This window comes from Lagopus leucura, unplaced genomic scaffold (genome assembly GCF_019238085.1).
Source record: "Lagopus leucura isolate 7727_CA_CO unplaced genomic scaffold, USGS_WTPT01 Super-Scaffold_100002, whole genome shotgun sequence".
NCBI classification, from domain to species: domain Eukaryota; kingdom Metazoa; phylum Chordata; class Aves; order Galliformes; family Phasianidae; genus Lagopus; species Lagopus leucura.
The window spans coordinates 37,393,870-37,414,637 of NW_024962263.1; the positions used below are offsets into that span (position 1 = coordinate 37,393,870).

The 20,768-nt window shown below is 36.0% G+C and overlaps 1 protein-coding gene across 5 annotated transcripts in view; it reads right to left on the reverse strand.

Moving 5' to 3' along the window:
* The window catches only part of CCDC102B (coiled-coil domain containing 102B), a 119,740-nt gene that overhangs the window by 85,620 nt on the left and 13,352 nt on the right, over positions 1–20,768 (reverse strand). For all 5 annotated transcript variants that reach the window (XM_042870131.1, XM_042870132.1, XM_042870127.1 and 2 more), the window contains exons 2-4: positions 17,320–17,943; positions 16,023–16,243; positions 12,543–12,651 (exon numbers count right to left, since the gene is read on the reverse strand). In XM_042870131.1, the coding sequence (XP_042726065.1) occupies positions 12,543–12,651; positions 16,023–16,243; positions 17,320–17,928 (939 nt within the window). In that variant the 5' untranslated portion in view covers positions 17,929–17,943. The remainder of the gene's footprint in view (positions 1–12,542; positions 12,652–16,022; positions 16,244–17,319; positions 17,944–20,768) is intronic.

Consider the following 20,768-nt stretch of genomic DNA (forward strand, 5'->3'; position numbering starts at 1 on the left):
AAATCCATTGCTAAATCAGGGACATGATTGTTAGAGCTCGTTGTTGTTAGGGTAGTATGGTTAGGTCGTGGTTGGTCTCAATGATCTTTAAGGCCTTTTCCAACCCAAGCAATTCTATGATTCTATGATTCATACTAGCCACTTCTAAAGGTTTCCCAACTCCTTTAAATTGTTCAAAAGACGTACACTTCTAATTCCACTTTGAGTATGCACACAAATCTGAAGACACTTATTCTCAGAGGAGTTCATGATAGCAGAAATCAAAGTTGAAGTCTCATTCTCACGGGAAGAAAAGCGTACACACTCAAGACAATACTTACACAAATGTGAATAGAAAATATTTCCAACAGAATTCAGTAAATCTGCACTCATAAGTTTCATATTAGCCATTCTTTAACATCTTTTGACATGAAGGATATTTTTTGAATAATGACAAAAAAATCTCAGATTCAAGTGCTTCCTGTAATTGGAGACTGAATCTAGACTCCTATGGATTTATGGGACATCTACAGCATCTTACTGTAGAATCTTTAGTAATGCACATTCTTCAAATAATCATTTTAATTTTTGTTCTACTTAGCAAAATATCAATGATTAGATAAGCACAATAAACATGATCTCATATAAAAATGGCATGTATAACATGCTCATTTGCTATATTACTACATGCATTGATATCTGAGGTGGTTTTAATGACTTAATTCTCAAACTACATTTCATTTTTTGCCTAAAGCAGAATATAATAATTATAGCTTCAACTAAGAATAATCTAAACGTACCAAAAAAGAATGCGAGTAATCTAAAAGCAGCCATTTAGATAATTTTGAATTGTTCGGTAATCTCATTCGAGAAAGGAATTCACATTTCAGCTAATCCTTTTGGAGAATATAGCTTGAAATTCACAAAGAATGCAACCAAAACACTCAAAGTTTGACAATCCATCAGTCGTATGGAGAATCAAAATGTTGATGCGATACCATATGCATGGTTACTTTTTTACTATTTATGAAGAGGTGGAAGTTTAATTAAAGGAGTACACAAGTAAATCTCCCATATTAGCAATCCACTGGTCCATGAAAATTATCTGTAATTAATTTAATTTAAAAGAAATCATACTTTAATTTGTTGAGTTTCACTACTAAGCAAAGGGAAGTTAGAACTCCTGACATTCAGACACAAACATGTTTTGTTGCTTGCTTTCTTTGCAAACAGTATCATGCTTTTCTTGCAGTTGATTGGATTGTGACAGAACACAATGGGGGTAATGGCACTAATAGATTGAGCAAACTGTGTTAAAATCTAAGTAAATGGCAAAGATTGTTTTAGGCATAGGGATTACAGCAATTACTTCTCCTAATTTAATTTTAAATCTCAATTGGGTATCTGCTTTGTAGCATTCTGAACCAAAACAAGAATTTCATCCTTTAACTTGCCTCAGTGACATCTTAGCTTTATTTAAAAAAAATAAAATAAAAAACCCTGTGCACTCACTCCCCAGTGTGCTTAAATGTTCAATATAGATACTTTGGTTTACATTTCAAAAGAAAATATAGCAGGGCTATGCTGAGAACATTTTTTTATTACGTGAAATATTTTATTAAACTCTGCTTATTTCCTTTTCATCTAGTGTTAGAAATGCAAGCTGAAATTTTCCAGTTTATGATTTTTAATGACCAGAAGTTACTGTTCCTATTGCTGTTACCAGGGGAAAGAGGATGAAAGGAGTAGTTTTTTTTTCTCTCTCCAAATCTAATGGTGCAATCTTCTCCCTAAAATAAGGAGGAACACAGACTACCCTCTTGGAAAGCTGAGACTGACTAATACGAATCTTTCCCACTATCAAGACGAAGAACAGACTTGCCAGTTTACATGCTCATGTATAGAAATACATATACAGGGTGTTCTGTTTGCATAAATAAGCTTCTTTTCTCTGCAAAAGGTTGAATGATTATATCATTAGTCTCAATCCTCAGAGCGCTGAAAATTTACCTATAATTTACCAAAAATAATTAACAACATAAGGATTTTTACAGAGAAACAGCACACAAACTTAATTTTGTTCCAGATTATATCAGACTGCAGCCTGCCTTTGTTTCAAGTTCTAATCTATTTCTGTGTATTAATCATTATTTATTTTTTAATAAATTCATGGACCATTCTAATGTTCTAACTGTAAAAGGAAGAAGGTAATTCTTAATAATAATTAAGAAAAAGTTATTTGCCACAGGAAGTGGAATGTAGGCATGTAGAAAATTACCTGAGAATAGTAAACTGTGCAATACCTCCCTCTCTCACTCCGAAAATTTCATTGGCCACATAAAAGGTCACTGAAGCAATGCCTCCCTTTTTTCAACTGCTTTCTAAGCTTATCTTCCATCCTGACTTTTTATTGCTATACTGAGCCAAATGTATAGACAAATTTCCTGGGCTGTATCAGTGCAATGTGCTGCAGATCAGAAAAACATTGTTCAACCCAGCTTAAGAGCAATTAGCTCTACATTATAAAACATGCAATAAGAATGTTAACTGGTAGACAGGAAAACACAAAACTGTTACAGTTTACATGTTTCTGTGTACCTGTTAATAAATTATAGCAAGAATACGTAGAAATGATGGCAACAGTAAAAGCACTCTACAAAGTTATTGTAAATCAGAAATTATACAAGATCATCTTCCTACAAATGATAAATACTGCTGACTTTTCAGATTAATAGCTAAGTGGAGTTGGGAATAGGAATGTATGCTGTAATTGTAGATCTCTAAAAATAAAAACTAGCTCAGTGTAGTTGACATCTTACCTTCACACACTGATTAATCTTCAGTAGTTCATTACTGCGTTGGTTTTTTTTAGTAATAATACTTAGCACATAGAACATAAACTCAAACAAACAGACAAACAAACAACACCTACATATACAAAACAAATAGCCAAGTCAGTAAAAGTAATTTCACAGAATCACAGAATATCAGGGACTGGAAGGGACCTTGAAAGACCATCTAGTCCAATCCCCCTGCCAGAGCAGGAACATCTAGATCAGGTCACACGGGAACGCATCCAGGCAGGTTTTGAATGTCTCTAGAGAAGGAAACCCCATCACCTCTCTGGGCAGCCATGTTCCAGTGTTCTGTCACCCTCACTGTAAAGAAGTTTTTTCTCATATTTATGGGGAACCTCCTGCGTTTCAACTTGCACCCATTCCCCCTTGTCCTATCATTGGATGTCACTGAAAAGAGCATGGCTCTATCCTCATGACACCCTTTCCGTATTTATAAACATTAAGGAGGTCACTCCTCAGTCTCTTCTTCTCCAACTAAAGAGACCCAGTTCCCTCAGCCTTATCTTGTATGGGAGATGCTCCACTCCCTTAATAATTTTTTATGGCTCTGCTCTGGATTCTCTCAAGTAGTTCGTTGTCCTTGAACTGAGGGGCCCAGAACTAGACACAATATTCCAGATGTGGTCTCACCAGGGCAGAATGTAGGGAGAAGAGAACCCGCTTGACCTACTAACCACACCCCTCACTACCTACAATATTAAGAGAAAAAAATGCACATATTTGAAGTCATTTTTTCTCTACTATTATCAAAATGCCAGTCAGATGTGTGCATCATCCTATCTCCAGGAAATAGGATTTGAAAACCACTCTAGTATCTCCAACAAATGAACAACAGAGCCCAATAGGGAACACATCAAATTCTAGATCAACTTCAAAACTAACATTATCTTACCACAGGGAAATTAAATGTATTGTTTCCACCTCATACAGTCATTTGAGATAAAAAAAAATAACTCAGACACTGCTTTCAGAAAATTTCCTAAAAATATTTTAAAATTCTGCCTTGAGAATTCTGATATCCAACTTCGTATAGATTCCTTTAGTTATTTGAAAGGGCTACTGGTTATTCTCTAGGATATAAACCCCTCAGAAATTTTATTCTTGGGCCATCATTTTACTCCTATGATATCCATGCATCATAAGCAATATTTCTGTTCATCTTAGATGAGAAGTGTACAGAACAGTTCATGATAGCTAGCATAGTCATTTGACATATTGTTTCATATTCCATAATTACAGTGTTTTCTGCAGGACACAGCTGACAAGTAGAATGAATCCTGAGGGTCAGGCAAAAAATAAGAGATAGAACAGGTACTACACATATCTAAATTTATTGTAAGATTATCAGAGAAATCCTCTTTCTTCTTCACTGTTGTACTAAGTTACTGAAAACAGCAACTATAGAGAAGTAGCTCTTCAGCTTCTTCACGCTATAAGGAAATTTCAGAATAAAGATTTCTGAAAAAATGTGGAAATAATTAAAGAAGCTCATTTTAACCAGAATTAGCTGTTCCAAAATGCTATGCCATTTAAAATAGCATTTAAATGTCTAAAGCAAGATGCAGAAGGTTTGATTTCTCCAGAAATCTCATTTGCTCCAGTGGAATTTCTTCCACTTGGGAAAGAACAGTGAGAGTTATTGTTACAGTTCTCTTCAAAAAAGTAGGAGTGTAAAACATCTGCATATTGAGAACAGAAAGCACTTCTCTCAAGACATGTTTCTTAAAAAGTGTCAATATTTCTTTGGCTCTAGTATAAAAGGAACAACACTGTTGACATCTTGGATTTCCACCCTGTACCTCTGCTTAAAGATTCAAAATTCTAATTCAGGTTATGTTCTTTTTCATCAACAGGTATTTTTTTTAATGATGATCTTCCAATATCTTTAAGTATTAATTAGAGTAATTTTTTTTTCATATCCCAAAAAACGGGCTTTAAATTTCCCTCATAAATTAACAACAGACTTGATAATCTGGAGTAAGAGTACATTCTGCACTTCAACTAGCAGTAAACGTTTCTGAACACAGAACTCTTTGCCTATAGTGGCATTTGTAAGTCTACAGTGCACACCAGTGGAATATAGCAGTACATGCATGCTTTCCACTCTTGAAAGTATAATGCTGGATTGTTTTGTAAACAGTCTGCCTTGTTTACCTTTTAAACCATCTGAAATGCATATACTTCAGAAATGATAAAGGCAGCTAAAAAACGTTAAGGAAGACTTGCAATATGTGTAAACAATAACATTTTATAGTGCATGTTACAAGATAAAACCTCTAAAAACTAATAGTCTTGCTAAATATAACTCAGGATTTGAAAACATTTGGGCAGCACACCAAGGATTTATAGCAGTTTAGAAAGAGCTCAAAAATCAGGCTTAGTTACACTATGTCTTTCATATTGTAAGACCAATTGACTGACATAAAAACTAAGTTTTATATAATAAAATCATATAGCAAATTTCCAGGGATGACTGTGAACATTCACAGCTAGAAACTTCACTGATTGTTCAGAAAGTACAAAACACTATTCGGCATAGTCACCACCATTAGCTATGCATTTTTGCCAGCAATGAACAAGAGCCTGCATACCATGATCATAATAAATCTCTGCACCAGAGGAGGTGAACCACTGTTGTTGCCATTACTGCCAAAATGCAATACCCACTGCCTCACTGAGCTCACATCTGTGGTTTGGTTTCCATAAGTGTTCAGCAAGCATGGATGAATATAAATGGATGCAAATTTTTCTGAATGCAGGAATATAGTTACACATTTCGCTTCATACACACTTCCACGTCAGACATAATTTTATCAGACCACCCCTTTGCTGCCCCCTGTCGCATGGCAACAAAATGTAATAGAACATTGTCAGAAAGGTTCAACCTCTACTTCCGTGCCACCAACATCCAAATCTGACACTGTGGGCCAAAATCATAAAACAGAAGGCACGACTTTTGGAGTAGCCCTCATAGGCACTGACAAAATTGCGTGCTATAAAAAGCCCATAGTTAACTGCGTGCTAGTAAAGAAACTATGCTGTCAAATATTAATGAAGATTTGATAATTGTATGGCAACTGCTGAGTCACGGCCTGAACCTCTGATTGATCACCTGAGGTGAGCCATGAGTCAGCCAGAGGAGCACAGGTGAAGGCAATTCACCTGTGCTACCGGAAGGGGTGGAGCCAGGCTCCACCCCTCCTGGACCTATTTAAGAGCTGGCTACCAGAGGGGAAGGATCTCTTCTGGAGATCCTCCTCTTTGATATCTTCTAGTGAGCTCAACCCAAGGGTAAGCTCTTCTACTTATTCTCTTTTGTGATCCCTGTTTGCTTTGCCTTACTCTTTTGATTATATTGCAATTATAACATCTTGGTTATACACTTTGCCTTACTCTTTTGATTATATTGCAATTATAACATCTTGGTTATACAATAATAAATAATAAGTAATAAAATAAGTAATAAGTAAAATAAATAAGTAATAAAATTCTCAGTGTAAATGTTATTTCACTATTCAGGGGCAGAGTACATCTTTTATAACAGAAAAAAAAGAATCGATTTCAACACGAAATTCAACTTCATGTTCCTGCGTTAAAATAATCTAATTTATGAAGACAAACAGGCCAAGTTCAATGCTGCAAACATAAATTCCCTATTCTTTGTAGTGAACTCAAGAAAATTTTAAGTTGATGCAAAATGCATCCATTAAAAAAAAATCAAAACACAAGTGAATATTAATTTTTTAACAGAACATAATTAATTACTTGGAGCACTCATTTCATGGCAGCTGTGAAGTTTCTAACATTGCATAGAACCTCACAGTTTTCCAAAAAGCTAGCAGAGCTAGACATTGTTTAAAAAAGTAGTTCAGTTAGCTGTGGCACTGACAGTGGGAATCTAAAATAATTTTTTTTTCACATACCCAATGCAGCTGTCAGGCGATCTACAAAAGGAAATAACAATTTATGCTTTACTCTGAAACCAAAAATTCTTAGTGAAGGAACAGAAGTAATTCTGAGGTAATGATAAATGTTAATCTAGAAACTCCGTTGTGATTTAATACAGTAAGTGTATATATGAAAGAGATTCCATGTTTAGTCTAATATATGTCTGCGTTTTCCTTTATTTTCCTTTTGAATCACTTAATGCCAAGAACTTTATATGCAGCTCTAGCAACCAGTTCTCATCTGTGGTGTTCACATGCATATTTCCAACACACAAGACTTGTATATTTCAATAAATGAAAAATAAAAAAAGCAACAATAGTAAATATAAGTAATTTCATTCACATTTGCCATATTAATATAGACAAATGCCTTTCTGCAATTTAAAAAGTAGATGAGAATACAAACAGAATGCTTGAAATATCACCTTCTGTTAACAATTAAAGCAATTCAGCATGTCTTTCATTTAAAAAGCAACAACACACACGTGTATGTATGCATGCAGATAAATAAAATTGGAAGTTATTGATTTCCAGCCTCCTCTCAGGAAGTTTCTAATCCTTATTGTTCCATTCCTGCTGACAGTGCCATAAAAACATGAAGACTGCATTTCTTAAAAAAACTATTAATTAAATATGGACTGGTATGTAAGTATAATAAGCTAAAATTCTACTTCATGAGCAAACAAAATAAAGAACTAAAATCTGAAGGAACTCAAATATGACACATCGATGTTCTTTTGTTGCTATGGATACTTATCTGTGAATGAAGCTACATTTTTTATATGCGCTATCTTGTAATTGTAATTTAATAAACTAATTGGATCCAAACTAATTTAATTGGAATGTAATAAATTAATCAGAGTCTTTCCTAAAATATGAAAAGAAAGTTAATTTTCCAAGAGATTTCCAAAATGGATATGTTAAATTTATATAACAAAAATAATTTTGCATCAATAATTCTATATGCTTATATGCATATACAAATTGAGTTTTGTTGGATGTAAGAGATTCTTAACTAATTTTTACGAAAGCTAAATCCTGAAAGATGCAACAAAAACATCTTCTACTCACTAAACTTGGAAGGGATTTCTGGAGATCATCAGTAGCTTACAAAGAAAAGCATTCGGGTATGTTTTAAATATCTCATAGAAGGAGATTCCACAAGTTCTCTGGGCAGCCAATTCCAGTGCTTTGTGACCCTCACAATGAAGTTTTTTCTCATGTTCAGATGGAAATGTTACATGATTTCAAGGAACACCTCCAAGTAGGTCCAATGAATGTTTCTATATTTCTCAGTTGCAGTCTGATCTCCTATATAAAGGTAAAGTTTTCTAGCATCAAAATCACACTTTGAATTCTCTGTTATGCTGATCTACCAGTATATTACTACAAATTACTTTTGCACTTTGAAGACGCTGTCCTCTGAGACCTGCCAGCTTTGATAAATTCCTTCACTAATCAGAACTCCCTCCGGTGGGATTCCATGCACCAGCTCCCTGATTAAGCAAACTTTCTGTTTGCCTTAAGTTCAGGGTATTTTCTTACTACTTGCCTTTCTCACTTCCTTCAAGAACCTCAAACTCTTAAATTTCTTAAATTTCAGTCAATATAGACAATGATATTATTCACAAGCACATCTTCAAATAGTTTTTTCTTTCATAACACTTAATAGCAGACTTGCATCACCTCTTGTTGGTCCATTTAATGCCTACACAGAGCAATAATTCCTGAAATCTTCCAGAATTAGATTGCTTTGCATCCAACCATGATATCCTTTCAGCAGCTGTACAGTCAGACCCCAGCGAGAACCAGATTCTGAAATTCAGAGACATGAGTTCTTTAAAGACTATAATCTATCTCATCAGGTGATCTCCCATCAAAATCTTGTCCTTACTGATCTCTCCTCTGATACTCTTCACAAGCTATTAGTCCAGCTATCACCCATTACATAGAAGAGCTCAAAAGATTTGGGTTGATTTAGATCTGTGGGCAACTTCCATCCCCTCAGGCCTCTTCTTCCCTTTTTCCTGAAGAGCCGTCTGTCCTTCATAGTACTTCAGTTCTACAAACTTGGCACAGTATTTTAATTTCTCTAACAATATTTGACTCCTGTAACTAAATACAGCTCTTTCTCATTGATTCCCAGGGTGCATGCACTTCTGTACCAATTCTACCCATGCAGATGAGCAGCTGGGAACACTGGGCTAAGGTCTGGACAGGCTTTGGTAGACTCTCCGTGATATTCTAACTCAATGTCCACAGCAAGCAACATATCCCTCAAAATGAAAATTGAGATACATAGGGACTTCTGTCCCTACAGAATAGATTGTCCCCCTAGCTGCTTCCGCCTCTTGCTGTTTTCTCCTGATGTTAATGCATTGTTCAGGAGAAAGCTGGCTCTGATTTCTGCTCAGTTATGGCTTTCTTCCCCTTTTTTGCTATGTGACTTTTGAACCAATTCTACAATAGCAGGTGTGGAGGTGGAAAAAGAGCCATCCTCCACTTTCAGGAGGTGACAGTTTCCTACCTTCATCAGCATGGATCTCTCCACTTACCCTGCAAAAGATTGCAGCCTCTGGCCGCTCCTCCTCTATGTTTTTGAGACTTTTTTGTCCCTAAGGATGTTCCTGCAGCACATTCCCAGCACCTTCATGCACTCCTGTGCAAACTGCTCAATGAAATGCTGCTGACGGTCATCACCCTCTAGGACCTACATTCTGGGCCTGGCCTGCATTACTGGAACAGACATCTGATTCTCCACCACTGGAGCCACCCATCCCAGCAGCAGCCCTGATCCTGGAGTAACACAAAGTGCTTGATGTTAAACCAGAAGCGGCGCTCAAATAGTGCTGCATAAAATGTCAGCACTGCTTTACTAACACGTAGACTACTACATCTTGGAAAGCCAAGGCCCAGCTTGAATTGTATTTGAATATGGATTCCAAAAAGAACAAGAAAGGATTCTACAGGTACCTCAATCAGAAAAGGAAAGTCCAGAAGAAGGGTGAGGTACTTAAATTTTTTGTCTCTGTTTTTCCTGATAACCACACGCCACACAGCCCTCAAATGTTTGGTCTGCTAAGAGGAGACTGTGGAAGCACTGCCCCTCCCACTGTAAATGAAGATCAGATTCATGACTACCTGAGGAACCTGCACATTTACAAGTCACGGGTCCTGCTGAGATGCATCTCAGACTCCTAAGGGAATTGGCTTATGTGGCTGCTAAGCCACTCCCCATAATATTTGAAAAGTCATGGCAATCAGGTGAAACCCCTGGTGACTGGAAAAAAAGGAAACATCACACCCATTTTTTAAAAGGGTAAAAAATATGATTCTGGGAACAACCGATCTGTCAGTCTCACCTCTGTGTAGGGAAAGATCATGGGGCAGACCCTCCTGGAAGCTATACTAAGGTGCACGGAAGCCAGGGAGGTAATACAGAAAAATCAGCATGGCTTTACCAAGGTCAAATCCTGTTTGACCAACCTAGTGACCATTTACGATGGCGTCACTGCATTAATGGACAAAGAAGAGCCACTGATGTCATCTGAACTTCAGTAAGGCTTTTGACACAGTACCCCACATTTTTTCTTTCCAAACTGGAAAGATATGGATTTGTTGGGTGGACTGTTCAACAAACAAAGAACAGGCTGCAGGATCAAGTCCGGAGAGTGGTGATCACTGGCTCCATGTCTGGACGTAGACTGTTGAGAAGTGGTGTCCCCCAGGGGTTGGTGCTGAAGATATCCTTAATATCTTCATCAATGACATCAACAGTGGGGTTGAGTACACCCTCAGTAAGTTTTTTGTTGACACCACGCTGTGGGGTGCAGTTGAAACACCAGAGGGACAGGATGCATTCACAGAGACCTTGACAGACTTGAGCAGTGGGACCAGGTGTGCCACATGAGGTTCAACAAATACAAGTGCAAAGTCTTGCACTTGGGTTGAGGCTACCGCCCCTTACCAATATAAACTGGGGGATAAAGGGATTGAGAGCAGCTCTACCAAAAAGGACCTGCAGGTAACGATGGATGGTGAACTGGATGCGAACCAGCAGTGTGCCCTTGCAGCACAGAAAGCCAAGTATATTCCGGGCTGCATCAAAAGAAGCAGGGCCAGAAGTTCAAGGGAGGTTGTCATGCCTGTCTGCTCTGCACCAATGAGGTCTCATCTGTGTCCTGATGAGGAGTCCTCAGTACAGGAGAGACATAGATCTGTTGGAGTACATCCAGAGAAGGGCCACAAACCACAGAATTGAATACCTCTCCTATGAGGATAGGCTGAGAGAGCTGAGGCTGTTCAGCACAGAGAAGGCAGCGAGATGGCCCGATAGCAGGCTTTCAGTATCTAAAGGGGAGCAACAGGAAAAAAGGGGACAGACTATTTAGAAGGGTTTTTTGGTGGTAGAACAAGGGGAAATGGCTTCAAGCTCATGGAGGCTAGATTTAGGTTAGATATAAGGAAAAAAATCTTTCACTGTGAAGGTGGTGAGGCACTGGAACAGGTTACCTAGTGTTGTGGTTGATGTCCCATCCCTGGAGACTTTCAAGGCGAGGCTGGATCAGGCCCTGGGCAACCTGATCTAGCTGTGGTGACCCTGTCTGTTGCAGGGGAGTTGAACTAAATATCTGTATAGTCAATGAATGTACAGATGTTATAGTTATGAAGTATACCAGAGAGCATGGCTACGTAGTTATTACACAACAGCAGAAAGGATAGGATGCTTATTCTTATACTGGGCTCACTTGTGAAACTCCAGCAGAGTGGATCCCCAGAAGAGATACTTCCCCACTGGTCTTCTTCCCATCTCTTAAATGGGTCTAGGAGAGGTAGAGCCAGGCTCCACTCCTTCTGGCAGCACAGATGAATTGCCTTCACCTGTGCTCCTGTGGCTGACTCATTGCTTGCCTCAGGTGATCAATCAGAGGTTTAGGCCATGATTCAGCACTTCCCATACAATAGCCCTCAGAGGTTCCTTCCAACTCTAAGGATTCTATCTCACAAGCTCCCCTCTGCCCTCAGGCCTGCTTCCCCAGACTGTCTCTCTTGGACTGGTGTGCTAGAGCTATTGAAAGGTTATCTGGTGGAAGAATGAACAACAGTGGATGAGGATATGTCAGGGATTACTGGAGAGTGAGACAAAATGGGTTCACCAAAATGTACTGAGAGAGCTGGGTGGTGTCCTCCAAAGCTACTCTCTGTCAACTTTGAAAGATGATGGAGAACAGAGAGGTCCTTGACAGTTGCATAAAAGCAACTGTGATAAATAGCTGCAAATAATGTCAAAAATGAGCACTGGATCTGTGAAGAGAGGCTGAAGGAACAGCGTTTGATCATTCTGGTGAAGAGATGGCTTCAGTGGGATTTAATAGCAGTGCCCCAGTACTTATGAGGGGATTATCAAAAAGACAAAGCCAGAGTCTTCACAGTGGTGCAAACTGGGAGAACAACAAAAAATAATCATATACTGGAGCAAGAAATGTTCTGTCCGGGCACTGTCAGAACCCAGAACATTTTTAACCATGAGTAGAGTCTACTAGTGGGTCAGACTGCCCATTTGAGCAGCAATTGGACCTGAGGTATCTTCCAACTTCAATTATCCTTCAGTTCTGTTGTGAAAGCAATTTCAAACAAACATGGATATTTACTTCTTATTTTTGTAAAGCCTAAGTATAATTTTATTCTTAGTTAAAAGGAAGCAGAAGCCTCAGCTTTGTTTCTTATTCCACATGATAAATATGTATTGCTAACATACCTGGTTCAGACTTTCCAGTTTAGACTGTTTTAGTTCTTCATATTTCAACTTCCAAAGTGCTAATTCATTTTCTGTCTTTTCCACTTCTTTTTCCAGAAATACATTCATTCTGAAAGGGTTTTAAAAATCAGCATTACTTTTTGTTTTGAGGATGAAAAAACATACATGACATTTAACTTCTGTCCAAAGCTTCAGTTATATTTTACAGCCTTTTTCAACTGCATATTTTTAAATTATTTTAAACATATACTATGACCACATAATTATTTTAAGAGATTTGTAAAAAATAATGGCTGAAGAGAGCAGACAATTCCAGTACGGAATTCAAATTCTTGTCCTCAACTTAATAAAATTTGGAAATGAACATCAATTAGTGATTTTGGTCACGTAGTGTATGGTAAGATAGCAAAGATCCGCAGAGGATTGAGATTGGTTCACTTCATTTGAGTACAAGGAAAAGATTAAGTACATGTATATGGGAATATATACATACAGTACGTGCAGAGCACTGAAAAAAAGAGGATTCTTGAAAGAACGAGAAAAACATTTTGGAAATGTGGATTATTTATCTCAGAGATACTACATCCTCACTAAAATGACAACTCTAAGGATTCTGCTCTGGAATGTTATTTGAGTAAAAAGTTCATTACTATATTCTGGAAAACGGTCAGAAAAAATAGTTCACAAAGAAGGAATGATGGTTCCTACTGAAATACTGAAGTTTGGTTTTAGCTTTTACCTCTTTTCAAAACACAGTATTATCAGCAATTAAGGATATAATGAAAGAAATATGAAGCTCTACAGATGTTCCTGTCTTTGAGACCCATTAAAAGTTTCATTTTTGGGCCCACAGCAAGACTGCAGCCAAAGTCCAAAGATAACAATGAATTTTTCATAATTTATATCCTTGACTTCATAATTTCATTTCGTATTTGTGAAATATGTGTATATGATTTTGCAATAGTCTAACAAAATAGAATTTGGCTCACAAGAAAAAATGAAAGAAAAAAATTACTCTAAATTACAAGTAAAAACTTTCAGTTTATATTGGTACAATTTTTTAATAAAAACAGGTTATTGTTTATAATCCCTGATTATTCAACTGGCTATAAACATCAGTATAGGAATAAAGCATATAAAGTCAGGAACCTGAATAAATGGGTTTAGCTACATTCTGAGAATATTTGATTTAAAATCTTTCTTCCACAGCATAAGGAAATCAGCAAAAGGATATGTGACAAGGCTTGCCTCTGGGACATATTCACATAGTACTTGGTGGGCTTGTGCAGAGACACCAGAGTTATCACTGAGTGGTCTGGCTCAAGGCCTGGAAGCAATGTTAGCTGGATCATTGAAGCAATGTACTTGTGTGAAAAGTGTCTTCCTGTTGCCTCTTTCTTTACAACTAAACTGAATACTCTTGATCCAAAAACACTTAAATCACTTATGGAGAGGTTAGCTGTTTAAGTAGGGGCATGTCCAAACACTATCTCTACATGTGCTGGTTTCAGTTTGGAAAAAATCTAGCCACAACTCTCGAGTAATGAAAGTAAGCCAGAAAGATCTACTGAGAGGTCCTGCACAGAATGAGCAAGATCATACTGGCTGCCAAAGTAACCTTTGGCCTAGGGGTTCAAGTTGTCTGTAACCCAAGCTTACTTTTGATGTAGCACAGCTGTGTCCTTGGCTGAAGTTTACTGAGAAAATTTCTAAATTGTCAGGAAGAAGCTGTGAGAAAGTACTTAAGCTAGAGCTATGCAAACAAATGAGATTGTTGAGATAGTGATTATTAGCATATCCAGAATCCAGGAGCAAAAATACTGATGTGAACAAATATAAAACTCAAAGAGAAAAAATGGGAATCTGAAGATGTCAAGTCATCTAAATGAGCCCATTCCTGTGAGAAGCAGACACTAAGCCTGCCTGAACTGGTGGATGATAGTCTGCCCAACAAAGACTCACAGGGTGACTCAAGAGACAAGTGATTACGTTAGTTTTTGTCTGGTAATACTGTTCATAGGTATCTATTTTGTGCATAGCCAAACATAATTGCTTCATATGTCTCAGCTGAATATATTTTGCTTACAGAAGCTCTTTTATAGAGGAAATGTTGAACAAAGAGAGCTAAAGAAGACGTTGTACACAAATGTTTAACATTATGTGAAAATTGCTGCTCCATGAGCAGTTACTGCCTGAGGTTGGAACTGCTGTAGGTTGCATGATACAAACATACACCAGTTTTTATCATGCCCCAGTAAATTTATTAATATACTCCATAATGAAGAACAGTCAGTACATACCTAGGGATAAGTATCAAAATCTGGCATCCTGAAATACAGTTACTAACTGGCTTGAAAGGCACATGAACAAACACAGAGCAGAAGGTAATACAGGGATTTATTAAATTTTCATCAAATAAGAGATTTGCTTTAAAAATGTTGAATGATTATCTCCTTTTTAAAAGGAAATTTCTGCATACTATGATCTCTGTTGAACAAGTAAAATACATAGAACCCTAAGGATTTCAACCAGAGAAGAGTAGATATGAGTTATCAGCCTCTTAAATCTCATGAAATATCAAAAATTTAAAAATTTTTGGATTTTGGCTTCAACAAAAAATGGAATCTTTTTAAGTAAGATAGAACGCAGTTTCAGTAATCTGCTGCAATATGATTCAAAAAAAGAATGGATGTTTTCTACGGCTTCCTGCTTCAGTTAACAACATAGTAAATGTGTTCTAAGAATTTAAAATAAATGTTTTTTTCTTAAATTTTAATATACTTCAGACGAATTATCTACAGGAAAATTGTAAAAAGAAAGAAGTGACAGGAAAGATTCGTCACAGTCTATTACGTACTCTTTGAACTGAAACTTGACAGTATTTGCAAGAGAAGAGGCATTCTTTACTCCTTCTGAGTAGCTTTAACCAGTTTTGAAGCTACAGTCACATTAAACTGAAGTCTACTACCTCATACATTGCGCATATAGCATATACCACATGTTTCCTTGCAAAGCAATTTTGGTGTAATTCAAAAACGGCCTTCATTATTCTGCAGTCACCATTTACTAACAAAAATTTGAAAGAGCCCACGAAAATTTCTTATAATGCTACGGTGCTCCAATAATTGAATATAACATAGCTTAGATGTCACTTAATTCGTATCAAATCTCTGGTAAGTACAAATTTTTTAGTTAACTGTATATTCTTAACAGTTTTATTACAGAGTACTTTTTCATGCTAATGATAAGCAAGCCAAAGGAAACGAGACGTACACATTACTGTGAAACCCTTACAATATATGTAATTACCAATTTCCAAAACCATTAAAAAATACATATTTTCTGACTTAGAGCTTAGAAATACCTAGGAGAACATACGAGCTATAAATGCAAAACTTCACTATATTTACATTAGAAAGTTTCTTTAAAAAACTTATTTCTAATGAAGATTTCTCCAAGGAGGATATATTTTGTACTTACTCTCTTTCTTTAGTTAAGATTTTCTGTAACTCAGCCAAATGCAAATGCAGAACAGAAGCACGCATTAAATCATTCTCTGGTGTCTGAGCTGCGTTGTGCAGACCTTTTTTAGGTTCCTCAAAATAAATACTGGTAAATCCACTGGGAAAGGAATCAAGATGCTTTGGAGCCATTTTTTTATTCTGACTGCTTCTTAGGGGCTGTTTGATTAACTCCACATCCTGAGAAAAGAGATAAACATGGTATTTGAGAAAAACATAAATAAAGGAAAAGTCTAAATATGACTTCTGCCTGCTACCAAGGCTCTTCTAAACATTTAAACCATGTAGGGGGAAGAAAGGAATAAATAATATCTTGTATAACTGCAATGAGTTACAGTTAGAATGTTCTCTAATGCAAAAATGTCATTCTGATGGAGTGATCACTGCTTTGTGGTATCTCACACTGTGAACATGTGAGAGTTTTCATAACTAAAATATTTCTAAGTTTTCTCTACTAAATAAATACGTTCCAGTTGTCACTAGTTGGCTATAACTATGGTCAAGACAGAATCTTGGAATTATTAAAACCAGGAAAGCAACTTATATGTACAGATAAAACATTGAGAAATTCCACATAAGAACTCTCAGAGTTCTAATGTAAGTCATGTTGAAACAAATGGTGGACTTTTAACAAGTTTTGTGTAAGGACCAGTTATGTGCATAACATACTAGTTGGGTCCCAACCAGAAACAAAATGTGCTATATTGTCTATTTTGAGGAGACAGAGTTTGCATGCAAAACGTAAGCAAAATTAAAAATATTTAGAAAAAAAATTATTCAAAAATACATCTGTATTAGGAATTCTTTTGAGATTTTAATTGCTGTGTTTGCCAAATGAAAAACTTGCCACATTGCAGAAGAATTCACCTCACCTCTTTCCTCATTTCAGAAACTGCAAGTAGTGAGAACTAAATTGTATTTTAGATATCAGGAACCTACACTACTTTTTGAGATAGCAGTATGCAAAACATGGAGATTTCAGATATAACCTTATAACTTCTAACGTGAAAGATAGTCAGAGCATTACATTATTGGAGACAACAGCCTTTTACTTATAGGTTTAGCCATAGCTAAGGGATCTGAATTGTTTTCTGTATTTCTCTGTATTAGGATTATAACATGGGTGAAAATCAAAATAATTGCTTTTATAATATATGAGATCACATTATATTTTAGAAAAAATCCTTGAAAAATCTCATTTCTAAACACATAACTCCTTCTTCTTCATGAAGTTAAAAGAAATCCCCATTCTTTACCTTGTTTGAGTCTTCTGCCCAAGGAATTCTGTTGGTTTTGTTTAGTTCTTCCACATGTTCTTGTTCCAAAAATATTAATTGGTTTAGGTCTTTTTTTATATGAGATATTTCTGAGGAACTGAAATATTCTGTTTTCCAAGTAGTTACATTTTCTAAACTTTCTTTCTCAGTTACTAAATCCTGGTTTATCTTTTTAAGCATACTCAGTTCTTTTACAACACTGTCCAATTTTATTCTCAATTGTCTGGCTTCTTCTCGGGCTTTATTTCTTTCTGCTCTAACTTTGCTCCATTTCTCCCTCCAATTAGCAGTACAGTCTGACCACCAGCGCATAGTTTTCTCCATTTGGGCAGCTCTGGCTTTGACTTCTTCTAGTTCTCGAATTCTTACTGCTTCAAAAATTTCCAAGTCACTGCTGGAATTCATACGCATGTGTGTATAATGAGCTGAGTATGGGTAGAAATTTTGAGATGGAAGATTCGAATTACACAGATTGCCATCTGTTTGGCAAATTCCATCTAACTTATTAGGCTGTCTTGGTTGGGTCCTAAAAATCTGTATATCTTCCATTGAATGCTGAACATATCCTACATCCATGTTTTGATTCATAATCTGCTATCACCCCTAAAAAAGACAAAGAATAATTTAGCTTCCTTCAATAAAATTATGAATAAATTTATATTCAATTAAATAACCTCAAGCAACAGTTTATATTACTCTTAAAATAATGATATATCTATCTTATTAATAATAGTGTTTGACATTTTAAAAGTGAGTACAGCACAGACAGGTATATTTGTTACTTGACTAGGTATTGATAACAAAGGAAATATCATTCATTTGCCTTCTTTCTCAAACAATGGAACCTCATGTTAGGCAAAATGATAAGTTAAATTTACCTATATAAATGAACAAAATGCAAATTCACATTTGATTTTTTTCTTTTCACAAGAGAAGAAAGCCAAGCATCTTCACAGTGGGTTTTATCATCTACATTCCACAAAATACCCAGAAAGTATATATATTCATGTTATTCTTGAAAAGATAATGCTATCCTACTATATAGCATATTACCTACATAGCGATGATATGACTGCTACTAAATGCTGCTGCACCCTTTTTCATTATTTATCCATTATTATTCACTCACTTAGATAAAAATCAGCACCTCAAAAATTGCATTCTCACTCCAATATTTAGAAAATTCTGATACGGAGAATCTGTCATCATTTATATTTGCTTTTCATTTTTCCCTTGGCTATCAAAACATAACCTAACAAAACAAAACAAAATCTTGCTATAACAACAGAAGACTAAGTTGATAAAATTACTTTTTTTTTCTGAATGTTCCAACATCTCTCTTTAAAAAACCATGTTTATATATCATAATGATTAGGGTTACCACCTGTATTTGAAATGTAGAAAGCCAATACAGTAAACAAAACACTGAAGAGTAGATAGTTATGGCATTATTTATACTTCATTTCAACTGAATAAAAGTTTTCACACTTTCTGCTTCCAGTTTCTCAATTTTTAAATGCTGCCTTTCAGCAGTTTTTTATCCTGGATTGCTGATTCTGACTCTGCACCTAAGCTTCCAAAAAATTAAATGTAATTTAATTAATTAAAATTTAAAGTAATTATTCTCTTTCCAGAAAATATTAGTGCTGACTTAGAGGTGGTAAGGAATAGAAGATGTTCACATGTGTCTTAACTTCCCTACGTGCTTTTCAGTTAATGTAATCAAGTTACGTGGAACTATAACACTGTAGGACGTAGGACAGTGTTTTAGCTATATAAAGATAAGGAATACATAAAACGCTTCCCCAAATAAAAGATTCTTAGCATATAGCTAAGACCAATTTGTGAATTTGTTTATGAAGCCAAAAAAGATTAACCTAAATAAATAAAACAGTGAGAAACCTAGAAAATCTGACAGCATTTATTAACTCTTTATTAGTTGATATCTAAACTTTTAGAATGCAGCTTAGGCACAGAAAACTTCTTCGTTCATCATTTCTTAGAGATAGTAGGGTTGATGTTGCAGATAGACACTTGCTTCATCAAACTACTACTGATGTCACTTAACACACATTATACTTCCCCAGGGTTCTGCCTGCTCCAAAAACTTTTAACTTATCTTGGGTGAAAAGAGAATATTTCTTATGTAGAACATAGACAAAGGAGATTCATATTATTATTGTTACAGAGACCTCTAAACATAAGAAATAAGTCAACACTGAAAACTGAGAGGGAAAAAAAGCAGCTATCCAGAACAAGTTTGAAAGTTACCAGTTTGAGTTTGTAGCAGCAGACTAGCTAGCTCAGCACGTGGAACTCAATGAGCATAATTTACTTAACAGAAGATAAGTAGATGTAAAGATAAAAGAAAGTTAGAAAAGTAAAAGAAAGTGGGGATTTTCTTTCCAGTGAAACCTTCTGGTAGTTCCACCTGTTTAATAATTCAGGGACAAGAAGTAACACAGAATCCCTCTTAAAGTATTCTTCCTTAATTGAATAATCTAAAGTACGCCCAAAGAAAAGGAAGCAACATTCATAGCATTGTTTGAGAGGGGTGAAGGTATCATAAATGAGATCTGATTGATATAAGAAAGAAAAAGTTACAGACGTTTGGCAAACAAAACAAGGAATATGCTCTAAACCATATTTCATTGTATTGCAACTTTGCTTATTTACTTAATGTTCATAAACAATGGCAGTTAAGAAGAATAGCTCTTGGTTTATTGTTCCAAGATATTATTATGGGCAAAGGGAAATGTTTTAACTCCTCATGACACACAAGAAAAAAACCACTGGAACTGAAAACAGTTATTACACTTCACTTGTGTTAATACCTGCTCACTGAACTGAAGTTTTCCATGAGTTCAGCTGCTAGACCATCAACTGGATACTGTATTAGCACCCTTTTTTTAATTGCATGACTTAATCTTTAGTTACATGCCACTTAATTATCAAAACCTCAGCCAAACATTTCTTAAAAGGCATTCACATCTTTACAGAAAATATCTGCTTCAGAAGGAACCAGTTAATTTTCTTTTGCATAAGCTGTAAACACAGTAGAAAAAAAGTCCAAATTGCTTATCTTCTTCGCTTACTCCAGGAGATGCAAAACTGTTTGGACTTATATAAAATATATATATCAGTTCTATGGGGAAAGAAGAAACTTTTGTGAAAAGTCTGTCATAGCTGGAAGTGCATTGCTGTTTGTTTCCCTTGACATCTGGGTGGTTTGAGTTAGCTCATTTTAAAAATGATTCTAACTGGAAAACTGCTACCATAGGACAGAAAACCCTTCTGCAGCTGTGGGCTTTGTATGGACATCAACAGGTAACAAATAGTGTGGATAAATAATGAGAACATGGCATAGGTTAGAACATCAATTGAATCCTGTCATCTGCTCTTCTCTGCTGGCAGAAGTGTGGGTCACT